The sequence below is a fragment of the Oncorhynchus keta genome, chromosome 2 (genome assembly GCF_023373465.1).
Source record: "Oncorhynchus keta strain PuntledgeMale-10-30-2019 chromosome 2, Oket_V2, whole genome shotgun sequence".
Taxonomy (NCBI): Eukaryota; Metazoa; Chordata; class Actinopteri; order Salmoniformes; family Salmonidae; genus Oncorhynchus; species Oncorhynchus keta.
In genome coordinates this window covers 6,235,716-6,255,050 of record NC_068422.1, presented here as the reverse complement: position 1 = coordinate 6,255,050, position 19,335 = coordinate 6,235,716, and the positions used below count along the sequence as shown (strand labels likewise).

General features: G+C 42.3%; 1 protein-coding gene across 3 annotated transcripts in view; it reads left to right on the top strand.

Annotated features, from left to right (window-relative positions):
* Positions 1-200: 200 nt before the first annotated feature.
* Positions 201-19,335, top strand: part of LOC118371011 (phosphatase and actin regulator 2-like) — an 89,816-nt gene continuing 70,681 nt past the window's right edge. The window contains exon 1 of one of the 3 annotated variants that reach the window (XM_052471125.1): positions 201-373. In XM_052471125.1, the coding sequence (XP_052327085.1) occupies positions 241-373 (133 nt within the window). In that variant the 5' untranslated portion in view covers positions 201-240. Of the gene's footprint in view, positions 374-15,653; positions 15,682-19,335 lie in introns of those variants that run through there. The other 2 variants (XM_052471120.1, XM_052471136.1) reach the window with 2 other exon arrangements.

Here is a 19,335-nt window from a genome sequence, read left to right as displayed (position 1 = left end):
CACTTTTTTTTAAACAGATCATATTTCCTCTTTCATATCTTCTTAATTCCCAACTTTATGACACACTATTAACCCAAATACTGTATTTTTGTACAAGTACATTGAAAGTGAATTTTACAGCAATCTTCTCGAGCAGAACAACAAGTCGAGGGGAGGGGTTACTGATCTTCTTAAAAGCTGTCGCTGTACCCTGTCATTTTCAGCACACCCGACAATACTGTATATATCACTCGGTGTTCTATGGATCAGATGGCCAATGAAGACAGTTTCCCCGATTTGAAGACGTTCTCTCCGATTTGCAGAGTTCGTTCTCACAGTGACACTTCTGGTTTCAGGTCTAGAATACTGTTGAGACTGCGAGGCGCACGTTCAGGTGAGTATTTCAATAGCCTACACGCGCCAAATATGTATAACCTCGTCCATATTTTGCAAATTTAGTTTTGTTTGCTGAAGTTAGAACTTAATGGAAAACACTGAAAATGGTTGTACCACAGATGAAAGCAGAGTTAGTTAAAAGTATATTTGGAAGAAATTAAATGGCAGGGCTTGACATGCATAGAATTCATAATTCAAGTTTTTGAATGCATAATGCTACACCTCTCTGTGATCAAATGAGGATATGCAGTCATTTTGATTGTGGGGTTATTATATATATGGGGGTTTATTATATATATATATATATATATATATATATATATATATACAGTTGAAGTCGGAAGTTTACATACAGTTAGGTGTATGTTTACCAACCACTCCACACATTTGTTGTGAACAAACTATAGTTTTGGCAAGTCGGTTAGGACATCTACTTTGTGCATGACACAAGTCATTTTTCCATCAATTGTTTACAGACAGATTATTTCACTTATAATTCACTGTTTCACAATTCCATTGGGTCAGAACTTTACATGCACTAAGTTGACTGTGCCTTTAAACAGCTTGGAAAATTCCAGAAATTATGTCATGGCTTTAGAAGCTTCTGATAGGCTAATTGACATAATTTGAGTCAATTAGAGGTGTACCTGTGGATGTATTTCAAGGCCTACCTTCAAACTCAGTGCCTCTTTGCTTGACATCATGAGAAAATCAAAAGAAATCAGCCAAGACCTCAGAAAATAAATTGTAGACCTCCACAATTCTGGTTCATCCTTGGGACCAATTTCCAAATGCCTGAAGGTACCACGTTCATCTGTACAAACAATAGTACGCAAGTATAAACACCATGGGACCACGCAGCCGTCATACTGCTCAGGAATGAGATGCATTGTGTCTCCTTGAGATGAACGTACTTTGCTCCGAAAAGTGCAAATCAATCCCAGAACAACAGCAAACGACCATGTGAAGATGCTGGAGGAAACAGGTACCAAAGTATCTATATCCACAGTAAAAGGAGTCCTATATTGGCATAACCTCAAAGGTCGATCAGCAAGGAAGAAGCTACTGCTCTAAAACCACCATAAAAAAGCCGGACTACAGTTTGCAATTGCACATGGGGACAAAGATTGTACTTTTTGGAGAAATGTCCTCTGGTCTGATGAAACAAAAATAGAACTGTTTGGCGATAATGATCATCGTTATGTTTGGAGGAAAAAGGGGAGGCTTGTAAGCCGAAGAACACCATCCCAACCGTGAAGCGTGGGGGTGCTTTGCTGCAGGAGGGACTGGTGCACTTCACAAAATAGATGGCATCATGAGGTGGAAAATTATGTGGATATATTGAAGCAACATCTCAAGACACCAGTCAGGAAGTTAAAGCTTGGTTGCAAATGGGTCTTCCAAATGGACAGTGACCCCAAGCATACTTCCAAAGTTGTGGCCACTCCAATACATTGACTGTTGTCCTTAAGCCATTTTGCCATCACAAATCCCTGACCTCAACCCTATAGAAAATGTGTGGGCAGAACTGAAAAAGTGTGTGCGAGCAAGGAGGCCTCTACAAACCTGACTCAATTACACCAGCTCTGCCAGGAGGAATGGGCCAAAATTCACCCAACTTATTGTGGGAAGCTTGTGGAAGGCTACCCAAAACGTTTGACCCAAGTTAAACAATTTAAAGGCAATGCTACCAAATACTAATTGAGTATATGTAAACTTCTGACCCACTGGGATTGTGATGAAAGAAATAAAAGCTGAAAAAAATCATTCTCTTTACTATTATTCTGACATTTCACATTCTTAAAATAAAGTGGTGATCCTAACTGACCTAAGACAGGGACTTTTTACTAGGATTAAAGGTCCGGAATCGTGAAAAACAGAGTTTAAATGTATTTGGCTAAGGTGTATGTAAACTTCTGACTTCAACTGTAAATATATATATATATACATATATATATATATTTGTTTTAAACATGCAAGGCATCTGATGCTGCTCATTGTGATTCCAGTCACAAACGTCCAACTTTAAAACACGTACGTTTATGTTTTCTATCTAATATAGGCAGGCCTCAACATAAAAAGTCCAACAATGTATAATGTGTTGTTGTTGATTAACAATCAATCATGAATTATGATTTCCCTTATGCAGTGTGGTAAAGTGAACAAAAATACTACTTAAGTCATGTTTGGGGGTATCTTATCTATACTGTACTATTTATATTTTCGTCTACTTTTACTTCACTGCATTCCTAAAGAAAATATGGTACTTTTTACTCCACATGTTTTCGTTGACAACCAAAAGTACTTGTTACATTATTAATGCTTAGCAGGACAGCAAAATAATGAAATTCATGCACTTATCAACCGAACATCACTGGTCATCCCTACTTCCTCTGATCTGGCGGACTCACTAAACCGACATGCTTTGTTTGCCAATTATGTCTGAGTGTTGGAGTGTGCCTGTGGCTTTCCATAAATTAAAAATAAAATAGCCCCATCTGGTTTGCTTAATATAAGGAATTTGAAATTATTTATACTTTTCTTTTGATACTTAAGTATATTTTTTTAACCAAATACTTTTATACTTTTACTCAAGTAGAATTTTACTGGGTGACTTTTACTTTTATTTGAGTCATTTTCTATTAAGGTATCTTTACTTTTACTCAAGTATGACAGTTGGGTACTTTTTCCACTGCCCTCATGTTTTTCAATGAAAGGATGTACTTGATATCATGAACTGACAATGACAACGATAGCATGAGATCACGTTTCCAAGAGAGAAGTTGCTGAGTCCCCTTCTCGAGAATGGCCTTTATATAGAACTAAGGTGCCCAATGCTGCAGTGGTTTCCTGTTGTCATTTCTGCAAAGTGCACAGACCTTCAAAGAGCTATAATGCCTCTAGTCTTGATGTCCTATGGAGCTGTGTTCCTCTGAGGTTTAATAGGCTCTGGTGAGAATGGGCTGTTAATCGTCACAGTAAAGGCCTTGTTCTTTATTCCACATAGATTATTTCCTATAGAAGAAGGACTTTGTTTGTGAGATATTCCATATCGTTCAGAAGTGCATTATAAACACCATATCTGTATTATTTCTTAATTGTCACAGCTGTGTGGGTTAAATGTTCACATATTTCACATTGATGTGGTCATAAGGTTCTCATACAGTATGTACAATGTCAAGGCTTTCGCAAACAATTTACTGACATTAGACCCCAAGCTTTACCATGACTCCTCTATCAAATGTCACATCAGTACATTATGTCTACTGACAGTCCACTTCCTGTCATCAGTCAACTTTGTTTTCCACTTCTGTCCTTCTGCCCTTTCAGAGTAGTCTAGTTAAGTGGATCTTGAATTCATGCATGCTACAGTACAGCTGTAGGATCTTAATTTGAGCCAGTTTGCTACAGCAGGAAAAGAATCCTGCAGCAACAGGAAATGTGAATGATTATGTGGATTATACATTTGTAGGGGTTGATACAATTTTTCGTAAGGGAAAATCAAGACAGAAATGTCTAAACGGAAATTACAAACTTCAGAAGTCGTTTTAAACCTCAAATACACTATGTTTTAAATGTCCTGCATTGCAGGAAACTCCTCCTGCAACAGGGCGTTTAAATTAAGATTCTACATCTGTATATTATCATCGTCTGTATCTAGCCAAAGTCTGCCGATTGGTGTCTGTGTGATATTGCCTTGCCTTGTTAATTTAGTTTCAAGTTATTTTTATTATCTAGATCACATTACCTAAACCAGAAATATTTTACAGACAAAAGTCGGTTTATGTATTGCCATCATTCATTCTTTGCACTTTATTGCAGCAGGAAGTGTGATAACACATGTAGAGTAATAGCAGGAAATGCTGGCTATTGTCTGGTAGTTTCTCAAATATCCACAAGAGGGGGGGAAAGCTCCTTTTGTTGGAGCTCATTTCCTGTGTCTGTTGTATCTCAGTTGTAACTCAGGCCAACTTGTTTTGAAAAGGGTATATATACACTACCGTTCAAAAGTTTGGGGTCATTTAGACATTTCCTTGTTTTTGAAAGAAAAGCAATTTTTTGTCCATTAAAATTACATCAAATTGATCAGAGATACAGTGTAGACATTGTTAACGTTGTAAATGACTATTGTAGCTGGAAACGGCTGTTTTTCATGGAATATCTACTTAGGCGTACAGAGGACCATTATCAGCAACCATCACTCCCTTGTTCCAATGGCATGTTGTGTAAGCTAATCCAAGTTTATCATTTCAAAAGGCTAATTGATCATTATAAAACCCTTTTGCAATTATGTTAGCACAGCCGGAAACTGTTGTGCTTATTTAAAGAAGCAATACAACTGGCCTTCTTTAGAATAGTTGAGTATCTGTAGCATTAGCATTAGTGGCTTCGTTTACAGGCTCAAAATGGCCAGAAATGAAGAACTTTCTTCTGAAACTCATCAGTCTATTCTTGTTCTGAGAAATGAAGGCTATGAAGGCAGTTTCTTGGCAAGAAATTGCCAAGAAACTGTAGATCTGGTACAAGACTGTGTACTATTCCCTTCACAGAACAGCACAAACAGTCTCTAACCAGAATAGAAAGAGGAGTAGGAGGCCCCAGTGCACAACTGAGCAAGAGGACAAGTACATTAGAGTGTCTAGTTTGAGAAACCGATGCCTCACGAGTCCTCAACTGGCAGCTTCATTAAATAGTACCCACAAAACACCAGTCTCAACATCAACAGTGAAGAGGCGACTCCGGGATGTTGGCCTTCTAGGCAGAGTTCCTCTGTCCAGTGTCTGTGTTCTTTTGCCCATCTTCATCTTTTATTTTTATTGGCCAGTCTGAGATATGGCTTATTCTTTGCAACTCTGCCTAGAAGGCCAGCATCCCGGAGTCGCCTCTTCACTGTTGGCGTTGAGACTGGTGTTTTGCGGGTACTATTTAATGAAGCTGCCAGTTGAGGACTTTTGAGGCATCGGTTTCTCAAACTAGACACTCTAATGTACTTGTCCTCTTGCTCAGTTGTGCACCGGGGATTCCTCTTTCTATTCTGGTTAGAGACAGTTTGTGCTGTTCTGTGAAGGGAGTAGTACACAGTGTTGTACGAGTTCTTCAGTTTCTTGGCAATTTCTCGCATGGAATAGCCTTCATTTCTCAGAACAAGAATAGACTGACGAGTTTCAGAAGAATGTTTTTTGTTTCTAGCCATTTTGAGCCTGTAATCGAACCCACAAATGCTGATGCTCCAGATACTCAACTAGTCTAAAGAAGGCCAGTTGTATTGCTTCTTTAAATCAGCACAACAGTTTTCAGCTGTGCTAACATAGTTGCAAAGGTTTTCTAATGATCAATTAGCCTTTTAAAATTATATACTTGGATTAGCTAATACAACGTGCCATTGGAACACAGGACTGATGGTTGCTGATAATGGACCTCTGTACGCCAATGTAGATATTCCATAAAAACATCAGCCGTTTCCAGCTACAATAGTAATTTACAACCATGTCTAAACTGTATTTCTGATCAATTTGATGTTATTTTTATGGACAAAAAAATTGCTTTTCTTTAAAAAACAAAGAAATTTCTATGTGACCCCAAACTTTTGAACGGTAGTGTATATTAAAGCAATAAGGCACGAGGGGGTGTGGTGTGGTATATGGCCAATATACCATGGCTATAAGATGTTCTTAAGTGCCTGGATACAGCCTTTAGCCATGGTCTGTTGGCCATACACCACAAACCCCTGAGGTGTCTTATTACTATTATAAACTGGTTACCAATGTCATTAGAACAGTAAAAAGAAATGATTTGTCATATCCGTGGTATACGGTCTCATGTACCACAGCTTTTAGCCAGTAAGCATTCAGGCAAGGAACCACCCAGTTTATAAATATATATACAGTATGTGGTCTTCTAATAAATATAACAGTACAGGGCCACACATCACCACAATAAAGGCCTACATGGAAATGATCTAGTTAATATTCCATTTATATATTGTTTTGCTTAATAAGAACTTGTCTTGAAAGTGTACTCTTTGTCTCTCATTTGAGTACCTCTGACCTTTCCAACTCAGAGTTGTTACGCTCTCTCAAATAATAATGGAAGGGGTTTCAGACTCTTAGAGAAGCTCTGGGAAGTAATGATTTGTTGTGATCATTATAGGTTTTTGCCCCTTCAGAATCAATGAGGGGTTGAATACTGTTCCTCCCTACACTCAATTAGTCATGTAATTACACTGTAAGGGAGCTAGGCAGTGTAGCACGCTGTGCACATTGTACCCTTTCTGGACAATACTCCCAAAATAGACATTCAGTTTGAATTTGACACTCCAAATTACTAAGTATCACACTTTCTGTGCCCTTTGCTACTGCCTGTGTTTAACACAATGCAGCTGGTCATAATTATGTTTCCAACATATCCAGCATTGCATTCAATCATAGCCAGGTCATTATAACAATGTACAGTAGCAGTCAAAAGTTTTAGAACACCTACTCATTCCAGAGTTTTTCTTTAGTTTGACTATTTTCTACATTGCAGAATAATAGTGAAGATGTTAAAACTATGAAATAACACATATGGAATCATGTAGTAACCAAAAGAGTGTTAAACAAATCAACATATATTTTATGTTTGAGATTCTTTAAAGTAGCCACTCTTTGCCTTGATGACAGGTTTGGGAACTCTTGGCATTCTCTCAACCAGCCCTATGAGGTAGTCACCTGGAATGCATTTTAAATAACAGGTGTGCCTTTTTAAATGTTCATTTGTGGAATTTCTTTCCTTCTTAATGCATTTGAGCCAATCAGTTGTGTTATGACAAGGTAGGAGTGGTGTCCAGAAGATAACCCTATTTGGTAAAATGCCAAGTCCATATTATGGCAAGAACAGCTCAAATAAGCAAAGAGAAACGACAGTCCATCATTACTTTAAGACATGAAGATCGGTCAATAGGGAACATTTCAAGAACGTTTCTTCAAGTGCAGTCGCAAAAACCATCAAGCGCTATGATGAAACTGGCTCTCATGAGGACCACCACAGGATAAGAAGACCCAGAGTTACATCTGCTGCAGAGGATACATTCATTAGAGTTACCAGCCTCAGAAATTGCAGCCCAAATAAATGCTTCACAGAGTAACAGACACATCTCAACATCAACTGTTCAGAGAAGACAGCGTCAATCAAGCCTTCGTGGTCGAGTTGTTGCAAAGGAACTTCTACTACTTAAGGACACCAATAAGAAGAAGAGACTTGCTTGGGCCAAGAAACACAAGCAATGGACATTAGACCTGTGGAAATGATGAGCTCTGCATGTGTGGTTCCCACTGTGAAGCATGAGGGAGGAGGTGTGTTGGTGCATTGCTGGTGAAACTGTCTGTGATTCATTTAGAATTCAAGGCACACTTAACCAGCATGGCTACCACAGCATTCTGCAGTCATACGTCATCCCATCTGGTTTGCTCTTAGTGGGACTATCATTTGTTTTTCAACCGGACAATGAACCAAAACACACCTCCATGCTGTGTAAGGGCTATTTGACCAAGAAAGAGAGTGATGGAGTGCTGCATCAGATGACCTGGCCTCCACAATCACCTGACCTCAACCCAGTTGAGATGGTTTGGGATGAGTTGTGATGAGTAGACCACAGAGTGAACGAAAAGCAGTCAACAAGTGCTCAGCATATGTGGGAACTCCTTCAAGACTGTTGGAAAAGCATTCCAGGTGAAGCTGGTTGAGAGAATGCCAAAGTGTGAAATGTTGTCATCAAGGCAAAGGGTGGCTACTTTGAAGAATCTAAAATCTAAAATATATTTTGATTTGTTTAACACTTTTTTGGTCACTAGATGATTCCATATGTGCTATTTCATAATGTTGATGTCTTCACTATTATTCTACAATGTAGAAAATAGTAAAAATTTGGAAAAACCCTTGAATGACTAGGTGCGTCCAAACTTTTGACTGGTACTGCATATCATGTAAATGATTCTCAGACTACATTCTAAGAGAGTTTGTACTGTAGCAGTCTTGTTGGTTTCTCAACAAGGCCAACTGGTCTGGTAAGGTAGTATCAATGAACATCAAAACATGTTATGTTTGTGTGTTAATTACTATGGTTACAACTGGATTAGTTAAGGTAACCCCATTTTCTAGGAAAGTACAACCCCTCACAAGGACCTGTAGTCACTGCAGTGTTAGTAGAGTGGAACCAAGGGAAGTGATCTTCCTCTGACACTAATCAATCTCTAGACTGGGAAGGAACTGAAAGTGAAAGAGGGGTAATCTAAGCAGATGGCCATAAAAATATAATTAGAACGTGATACAGTATCTCTATGCAGGCAGCTGTGTGGTGGCAGATGTCTGCTTCTAACTAAGATCAGTTCAGAGTGATTCCGACTGAAGCGCAATATTAATTTGTCTCTTGCTGGCTGGGACTATTTCAATGCCGCTGAACAACATCACATAATTCCCTTCCCCTGAAATGATCTTCCCTCAGATGTCGATCATATCCACTCATCGATTTGAGGACTTGGCTGATATTCGTTCCAGATCCATTCCATTCCTGTTTTATTGTCAATATTTTGGAGTCATATCCTCATCTTGAGTTGTGATGATCAACACATACAGAGGGAAGCTTCTGGAATAAAGACATTGAAGTTCAAACTTCAATATCTCCTCGGTTTTGAAGGGCCTGCCATTATGAAGTATTCTGTCTCCCTGCATAACGTTACATTAAATAAGTATTTTTGAGTCTGTACCTCAGGCAGCGACATGAGAAGACATGTATTCCTGGGTTAACCCCCACCGACCTGTGGGGGGGGGCAAGGAAAACACCTCGAACATCTTCCTTGATCATCTTTCCAAGCCTAAAGCTCTCTGCTCCCTTGAATGCAAAATCGTGGCCCTGTGAGACGGCGATGCCAAAAGACTCAGCATCAAACACACAAAGGGTTGCTTTGTCAGAGCGGTCTTTCATCACTCATTTCCATGCTGCCCTGGTTATCTTTGTAACCAGGGTAGCAGTCTGTGTTTAGTACAGTGTGACAGCATATGAAGTAACAGACCAGTCTGTGTTTAGTACAGCGTGACAGCATATGAAGTAACAGACCAGTCTGGGTTTAGTACAGTGTGACAGCATATGAAGTAACAGACCAGTCTGTGTTTAGTACAGTGTGACAGCATATGAAGTAACAGACCAGTCTGTGTTTAGTACAGTGTGACAGCATATGAAGTAACAGACCAGTCTGTGTTTAGTACAGTGTGACAGCATATGAAGTAACAGACCAGTCTGTGTTTAGTACAGTGTGACAGCATATGAAGTAACAGATCAGTCTGTGTTTAGTACATTGTGACAGCTTATGAAGTAACAGACCAGTCTGGGTTTAGTACAGTGTGACAGCATATGAAGTAACAGACCAGTCTGTGTTTAGTACATTGTGACAGCATATGAAGTAACAGACCAGTCTGTGTTTAGTACAGTGTGACAGCATATGAAGTAACAGACCAGTCTGTGTTTAGTACAGTGTGACAGCTTATGAAGTAACAGACCAGTCTGTGTTTAGTACAGTGTGACAGCATATGAAGTAACAGACCAGTCTGTGTTTAGTACAGTGTGACAGCATATGAAGTAACAGACCAGTCTGGGTTTAGTACAGTGTGACAGCATATGACGTAACAGACCAGTCTGTGTTTAGTACAGTGTGACAGCTTATGAAGTAACAGACCAGTCTGTGTTTAGTACAGTGTGACAGCATATGAAGTAACAGACCAGTCTGGGTTTAGTACAGTGTGACAGCATATGACGTAACAGACCAGTCTGTGTTTAGTACAGTGTGACAGCTTATGAATTAACAGACCAGTCTGTGTTTAGTACAGTGTGACAGCATATGAAGTAACAGACCAGTCTGGGTTTAGTACAGTGTGACAGCTTATGAAGTAACAGACCAGTCTGTGTTTAGTACAGTGTGACAGCATATGAAGTAACAGACCAGTCTGGGTTTAGTACAGTGTGACAGCATATGAAGTAACAGACCAGTCTGGGTTTAGTACAGTGTGACAGCTTATGAAGTAACAGACCAGTCTGTGTTTAGTACAGTGTGACAGCATATGAAGTAACAGACCAGTCTGGGTTTAGTACAGTGTGACAGCATATGAAGTAACAGACCAGTCTGTGTTTAGTACAGTGTGACAGCATATGAAGTAACAGACCAGTCTGTGTTTAGTACAGTGTGACAGCATATGAAGTAACAGACCAGTCTGTGTTTAGTACAGTGTGACAGAATATGAAGTAACAGACCAGTCTGTGTTTAGTACAGTGTGACAGCATATGAAGTAACAGACCAGTCTGGGTTTAGTACAGTGTGACAGCTTATGAAGTAACAGACCAGTCTGTGTGTAGTACAGTGTGACAGCATATGAAGTAACAGACCAGTCTGTGTTTAGTACAGTGTGACAGCTTATGAAGTAACAGACCAGTCTGGGTTTAGTACAGTGTGACAGCTTATGAAGTAACAGACCAGTCTGTGTGTAGTACAGTGTGACAGCATATGAAGTAACAGACCAGTCTGTGTTTAGTACAGTGTGACAGCTTATGAAGTAACAGACCAGTCTGGGTTTAGTACAGTGTGACAGCTTATGAAGTAACAGACCAGTCTGGGGTTAGTACAGTGTGACAGCTTATGAACTAATAGACCGGTCTGGGTTTAGTACGGCACAGATTGTTTCATCACTGATGTCCATGCTGCCCTGGTTATCTTTGTGAGAGGGATCTTTCATCACTGATTTCCATGCTGCCCTGGTTATCTTTGTGAGAGGGGTCTTTCATCACTGATTTCCATGCTGCCCTGGTTATCTTTGTGAGAGGGGTCTTTCATCACTGATGTCCATGCTGCCCTGGTTATCTTTGTGAGAGGGATCTTTCATCACTGATTTCCATGCTGCCCTGGTTATCTTTGTGAGAGGGGTCTTTCATCACTGATTTCCATGCTGCCCTGGTTATCTTTGAAAGCCGTTAGGATATTTTCCCATATGTTTTTCAGTTGCTTATAAAAGGTTTATTTTGCTTTGATGTCTTTATAGACTTTATAGATATATAGTTATGACTCATCATCATGGGTCTGCATCTATTCTGCAGCCACATACTTTGTCCAATGACCATGGGTTACAAGTTCCAACATAGTAAAACTCAACCTTTAATACGGTACGGTGTGACTTTAAGTTACACAACAACCTGACTGTGCCAGGTCAGTGGCTCACTTTGTTTATCATTCCTTAAAGAGTCTAAAAATACAAACTTGTTTCCGCTGTCACTTTCAAAACTATGTAAATGCAATTTCCATCCCACTTGAGCTGACCCAGTTGTCAAACAGTAACCCAGCTCAGTTAATGTCACACTGTTGGTCATTAATATCCGCAAGACCAAAAGGACATGGAGGATATTGTCAACATAACTTGTAATAATGCTGTTCACACAATAATGATTAAATACATTCAATTACATCATGTGTTGAAACACTGGCAGAAATTTAACATGGACTTTGACTCTCAAATATGACCTTTGTGAGTATTGAGTATATGCAGCTACTTTAATAATGCAGTTCAGTTTTAGCACCATCAGGGAGAGTTAGCAGGGCACAAGTTTGCACCTTGTTCAGATTGCTATAATTTACTTGGTGTTCTAAATTAGTCATCAAGCTTGTTAGGGGCCATAAAGGGCTAAGAACTTGTTAGGGGCCATAAAGGGCTAAGGACTTGTTAGGGGCCATAAAGGGCTAAGGACTTGTTAGGGCCATAAAGGGCTAAGGACTTGTTAGGGCCATAAAGGGCTAAGGACTTGTTAGGTCCATAAAGGGCTAAGGACTTGTTAGGGCCATAAAGGGCTAAGGACGTGTTAGGACCATAAAGGGCTAAGGACTTGTTAGGACCATAAAGAGGTTAAGGACTTGTTAGGACCATAAAGGGCTAAGGACTTGTTATGGCCATAAAGGGCTAAGGACTTGTTAGGGGCCATAAAGGGCTAAGGACTTGTTAGGGTCATAAAGGGCTAAGGACTTGGTAGGGCCATAAAGGGCTAAGGACTTGGTAGGGCCATAAAGGGCTAAGGACTTGTTAGGGCCATAAAGGGCTAAGGACTTGTTAGGGCCATAAAGGGCTAAGGACTTGTTAGGGCCATAAAGGGCTAAGGACTTGTTAGGGCCATAAAGGGCTAAGGACTTGTTATGGCCATAAAGGGCTAAGGACTTGTTTGGACCATAAAGGGCTAAGGACTTGTTAGGATCATAAAGGGCTATGGACTTGTTAGGGCCATAAAGGGCTAAGGACTTGTTAGGGGCCATAAAGGGCTAAGGACTTGTTAGGACCATAAAGGGCTAAGGACTTGTTATGGCCATAAAGGGCTAAGGACTTGTTAGGGGCCATAAAGGGCTAAGGACTTGTTAGGGTCATAAAGGGCTAAGGACTTGTTAGGGCCATAAAGGGCTAAGGACTTGTTAGGGCCATAAAGGGCTAAGGACTTATTAGGACCATAAAGGGCTAAGGACTTGTTAGGACCAAAGGGCTAAGGACTTGTTAGGACCATATAGGGCCAAGGACTTGTTAGGGCCATAAAGGGCCAAGGACTTGTTCGGGGCCATAAAGGGCTAAGGACTTGTTAGGACCATAAAGGGCTAAGGACTTATTAGGACCATAAAGGGCTAAGGACTTGTTAGGACCATAAAGGGCTAAGGACTTGTTAGGACCATATAGGGCCAAGGACTTGTTAGGGCCATAAAGGGCCAAGGACTTGTTAGGGGCCATAAAGGGCTAAGGACTTTTTAGGACCATAAAGGGCTAAGGACTTGTTAGGGTCATAAAGGGCTAAGGACTTGTTAGGGTCATAAAGGGCTAAGGACTTGTTAGGGTCATAAAGGGCTAAGGACTTGTTAGGACCATAAAGGGCTAAGGACTTGTTAGGGTCATAAAGGGCTAAGGACTTGTTAGGACCATAAAGGGCTAAGGACTTGTTAGGACCAATCAGGGGTTAAGGACTTGTTAGGGTCATAAAGGGCTAAGGACTTGTTAGGACCATAAAGGGCTAAGGACTTGTTAGGACCATAAAGGGCTAAGGACTTGTTAGGGTCATAAAGGGCTAAGGACTTGTTAGGGTCATAAAGGGCTAAGGACTTGTTAGGACCATAAAGGGCTAAGGACTTGTTAGGGTCATAAAGGGCTAAGGACTTGTTAGGGTCATAAAGGGCTAAGGACTTGTTAGGACCATAAAGGGCTAAGGACTTGTTAGGACCAATCAGGGGTTAAGGACTTGTTAGGACCAATCAGGGGTTAAGGACTTGTTAGGGTCATAAAGGGCTAAGGACTTGTTAGGACCAATCAGGGGTTAAGGACTTGTTAGGACCAATCAGGGCTAAGGAGTTGTTAGGACCAATAAGGGGTTAAGGACTTGTTAGGACCAATCAGGGGTTAAGGACTTGTTAGGACCAATCAGGGGTTAAGGACTTGTTAGGGTCATAAAGGGCTAAGGAGTTGTTAGGACCATAAAGGGCTAAGGAGTTGTTAGGACCATAAAGGGCTAAGGACTTTTTAGGACCATAAAGGGCTAAGGACTTTTTAGGACCATAAAGGGCTAAGGACTTTTTAGGACCATAAAGGGCTAAGGACTTGTTAGGACCATAATGGGTTAAGGACTTGTTAGGACCAATCAGGGGTTAAGGACTTGTTAGGACCATAAAGGGCTAAGGAGTTGTTAGGACCAATAAGGGGTTAAGGACTTGTTAGGACCAATCAGGGGTTAAGGACTTGTTAGGGTCATAAAGGGCTAAGGAGTTGTTAGGACCATAAAGGGCTAAGGAGTTATTAGGACCATAAAGGGCTAAGGACTTGTTAGGACCATAAAGGGCTAAGGACTTGTTAGGACCATAAAGGGCTAAGGACTTGGCAGCTTTTGGAAGCCTTGGAGGCCTCTTCTCATCTCAACCCCCATGGCTCTTTAGCTACTAGCTACCATATCAGGTGCTGGTTCCCGGGAGACTAGACAGGTTGTGAGTGAAATTCTTAAGTGGCAGCACTTTCAGTCGTTATCTTGTCAATAGCCTAACAATAATCTAGGACACCAGGTACTAAAATCTTGCATTATTGCGTAAGATTCTTGATTAGGTTACTTGCATCTGTCCATGAGAGATTATCCTAACAATGAAATGTACCCTTACCTGCCCAGGCTTCATACTGTATGCTTGCTCAGTTCTACAGTGCAATGCCATTTACAGCCTTCTTATAGACTCCTGGCTGAGCCAGAGATCTAAATACCCTCAAGTGTTGTTTCTCTGAAAGCCCACTTTGAAGTGTCTGCTGCCAGAGAAGAAAATATCAGCTACTATGACTCATTCCTTTTAGAACGTTGGCTAATTTCAACACTGCGCTTCAAAATAGACTAAACTGTTTTTTTCAGAGATTTTCCACACAGCCCTCAAACCCACTTGTTCACCGACTTCAACCTCACATAACTTTCCATTCTGCCTCTGAACGTCGTGATGGGTATTGACACATGGAGTCTGGGGTGCAGAGAGAATATTTTTTTTAGGTGAATAGCAGTAATGAAATCAGTCTGGCTTTAATGATGGTTGCAGAGACCCCCCCCCCTCTCTCTATCTTCCCCCCTGTGGCCTCAGGTTGCAGCTAAAAGCCTCAGTGGACAGGGAGGCTCCATTTGATGGTTCCAGACTGGCTCAATCAAGCCTTGCTAATGGAGGTAATGGTTGTTGTGTCCCCTGCCTGTGCTCACTGGGCTGCTTCATGTACAGGAGGTTGGTGGCACCTTAATTGGGGAGAACGGGCTCGTTGTAATGGCGGAATCAGTGGAATGGTATCAAATACATCAAACATGGTTTCCATGTGTTTGATACCATTCCATTCGCTCCATTCCAGTCATTATTATGAGCTGTCCTCCCCTCAGCAACCTCCAATGGCTTCATGGTCATGTCCACTGCAGAGAGGCATGCAGCAAGGAACACTGAATCTCCCTGCACAGGAAGAGAGAGAGAGAGAGAGAGAGAGAGAGAGAGAGAGAGAGAGAGAGAGAGAGAGAGAGAGAGAGAGAGAGAGAGAGAGAGAGAGAGAGAGAGAGAGAGAGAGAGAGAGAGAGAGAGAGAGAGAGAGAGAGAGAGAGAGAGAGAGAGAGAGAGAGAGAGAGAGAGAGAGAGAGAGAGAGAGAGAGAGAGAGAGAGAGAGAGAGAGAGAGAGAGAGAGAGAGAGAGAGAGAGAGAGAGAGAGATTAGGAAAAGAAAGGATCAGCTCACAAGGGTGATCATTTTCTTCCAGTCATGGAGCATGCTCGTGAGTCCCCTTTAGTCTGTGTGTCTATGTTTCTGTGTGTGTCTGTGTTTCTGTGTGTGTCTATGTTTCTGTGTGTGTCTATGTTTCTGTGTGTATTTGTGTGTGTGAGAGAGAATTTATTGTCCTTGTGATTGTTGTGTGTGTGCTGTTACAGTAGTTGGTAGTAGGAGTTCTCTAAATGTTCTCTGTTGGATACATTGCCCCTGGACTATGCATGAAGAGGGTTGCCGAGAGACAGTTAGGATTGCTATCTACCCTACTTATTGAGGAAGAACCTTTTGACTTTCCCTCTGTGTATTCAGATCAGCTGTTTAGGGAACACTGCCAGGCAAAAACCCATTCCTGTAATGTCATTTTGTTGGATTAGAGTTGTTTAAATAACTTAGCTTGTGCCTAAATTGTTTAAAAACCTGTTTTGTATTGTACTTATTTGATTATTTGAATATACACAAAGAGCCTTATCACTTAGAGAGATTACCTCTAAGAATATTATATTCATCATCTCATAACATATTATATAGTCACAGCTAGTGACAGGGTAGTCACAGCTAGTGACAGGGTAGCCAAAGCTAGTGACAGGTTAGTCACAGCTAGGGACAGGTTAGTCACAGCTAGTGACAGGTTAGTCACAGCTAGTGACAGGTTAGTCACAGCTAGGGACAGGTTAGTCACAGCTAGTGACAGGTTAGTCACAGCTAGGGACAGGTTAGTCACAGCTAGGGACGGGTTAGTCATAGCTAGGGACAGGTTAGTCACAGCTAGTGACAGGTTAGTCACAGCTAGGGACAGGTTAGTCACAGCTAGGGACAGGTTAGTCACAGCTAGGGACAGGTTAGTCACAGCTAGTGACAGGGTAGTCACAGCTAGTGACAGGTTAGTCACAGCTAGTGACAGGTTAGTCACAGCTAGTGACAGGGTAGTCACAGCTAATGACAGGTTAGTCACAGCTAGTGACAGGGTAGTCACAGCTAGGGACAGGTTAGTCACAGCTAGTGACAGGGTAGTCACAGCTAGTGACAGGTTAGTCACAGCTAGTGACAGGTTAGGTACAGCTAGTGACAGGGTTGTCACAGCTAGGGACAGGTTAGTCACAGCTAGTGACAGGTTAGTCACAGCTAGTGACAGGGTAGTCACAGCTAGTGACAGGTTAGGTACAGCTAGTGACAGGGTAGTCACAGCTAGTGACAGGTTAGTCACAGCTAGTGACAGGTTAGTCACAGCTAGGGACAGGTTAGTCACAGCTAGTGACAGGTTAGTCACAGCTAGGGACAGGTTAGTCACAGCTAGGGACGGGTTAGTCATAGCTAGGGACAGGTTAGTCACAGCTAGTGACAGGTTAGTCACAGCTAGGGACAGGTTAGTCACAGCTAGGGACAGGTTAGTCACAGCTAGGGACAGGTTAGTCACAGCTAGTGACAGGGTAGTCACAGCTAGTGACAGGTTAGTCACAGCTAGTGACAGGTTAGTCACAGCTAGTGACAGGGTAGTCACAGCTAATGACAGGTTAGTCACAGCTAGTGACAGGGTAGTCACAGCTAGGGACAGGTTAGTCACAGCTAGTGACAGGGTAGTCACAGCTAGTGACAGGTTAGTCACAGCTAGTGACAGGTTAGGTACAGCTAGTGACAGGGTTGTCACAGCTAGGGACAGGTTAGTCACAGCTAGTGACAGGGTAGTCACAGCTAATGACAGGTTAGTCACAGCTAGTGACAGGGTAGTCACAGCTAGGGACAGGTTAGTCACAGCTAGTGACAGGGTAGTCACAGCTAGTGACAGGTTAGTCACAGCTAGGGACAGGTTAGTCACAGCTAGTGACAGGTTAGTCACAGCTAGGGACAGGTTAGTCACAGCTAGGGACGGGTTAGTCATAGCTAGGGACAGGTTAGTCACAGCTAGTGACAGGTTAGTCACAGCTAGGGACAGGTTAGTCACAGCTAGGGACAGGTTAGTCACAGCTAGGGACAGGTTAGTCACAGCTAGTGACAGGGTAGTCACAGCTAGTGACAGGTTAGTCACAGCTAGTGACAGGTTAGTCACAGCTAGTGACAGGGTAGTCACAGCTAATGACAGGTTAGTCACAGCTAGTGACAGGGTAGTCACAGCTAGGGACAGGTTAGTCACAGCTAGTGACAGGGTAGTCACAGCTAGTGACAGGTTAGTCACAGCTAGTGACAGGTTAGGTACAGCTAGTGACAGGGTTGTCACAGCTAGGGACAGGTTAGTCACAGCTAGTGACAGGGTAGTCACAGCTAGTGACAGGTTAGGTACAGCTAGTGACAGGGTAGTCACAGCTAATGACAGGGTAGTCACAGCTAGTGACAGGTTAATCACAGCTAGTGACAGGGTAGTCACAGCTAGTGACAGGTTAGTCACAGCTAGTGACAGGTTAGGTACAGCTAGTGACAGGGTAGTCACAGCTAATGACAGGTTAGTCACAGCTAGTGACAGGGTAGTCACAGCTAGGGACAGGTTAGTCACAGCTAGTGACAGGTTAGTCACAGCTAGTGACAGGTTAGTCACAGCTAGGGACAGGTTAGTCACAGCTAGTGACAGGTTAGTCACAGCTAGGGACAGGTTAGTCACAGCTAGGGACGGGTTAGTCATAGCTAGGGACAGGTTAGTCACAGCTAGTGACAGGTTAGTCACAGCTAGGGACAGGTTAGTCACAGCTAGGGACAGGTTAGTCACAGCTAGGGACAGGTTAGTCACAGCTAGTGACAGGGTAGTCACAGCTAGTGACAGGTTAGTCACAGCTAGTGACAGGTTAGTCACAGCTAGTGACAGGGTAGTCACAGCTAATGACAGGTTAGTCACAGCTAGTGACAGGGTAGTCACAGCTAGGGACAGGTTAGTCACAGCTAGTGACAGGGTAGTCACAGCTAGTGACAGGTTAGTCACAGCTAGTGACAGGTTAGGTACAGCTAGTGACAGGGTTGTCACAGCTAGGGACAGGTTAGTCACAGCTAGTGACAGGTTAGTCACAGCTAGTGACAGGGTAGTCACAGCTAGTGACAGGTTAGGTACAGCTAGTGACAGGGTAGTCACAGCTAGTGACAGGTTAGTCACAGCTAGTGACAGGTTAGTCACAGCTAGGGACAGGTTAGTCACAGCTAGTGACAGGTTAGTCACAGCTAGGGACAGGTTAGTCACAGCTAGGGACGGGTTAGTCATAGCTAGGGACAGGTTAGTCACAGCTAGTGACAGGTTAGTCACAGCTAGGGACAGGTTAGTCACAGCTAGGGACAGGTTAGTCACAGCTAGGGACAGGTTAGTCACAGCTAGTGACAGGGTAGTCACAGCTAGTGACAGGTTAGTCACAGCTAGTGACAGGTTAGTCACAGCTAGTGACAGGGTAGTCACAGCTAATGACAGGTTAGTCACAGCTAGTGACAGGGTAGTCACAGCTAGGGACAGGTTAGTCACAGCTAGTGACAGGGTAGTCACAGCTAGTGACAGGTTAGTCACAGCTAGTGACAGGTTAGGTACAGCTAGTGACAGGGTTGTCACAGCTAGGGACAGGTTAGTCACAGCTAGTGACAGGGTAGTCACAGCTAATGACAGGTTAGTCACAGCTAGTGACAGGGTAGTCACAGCTAGGGACAGGTTAGTCACAGCTAGTGACAGGGTAGTCACAGCTAGTGACAGGTTAGTCAC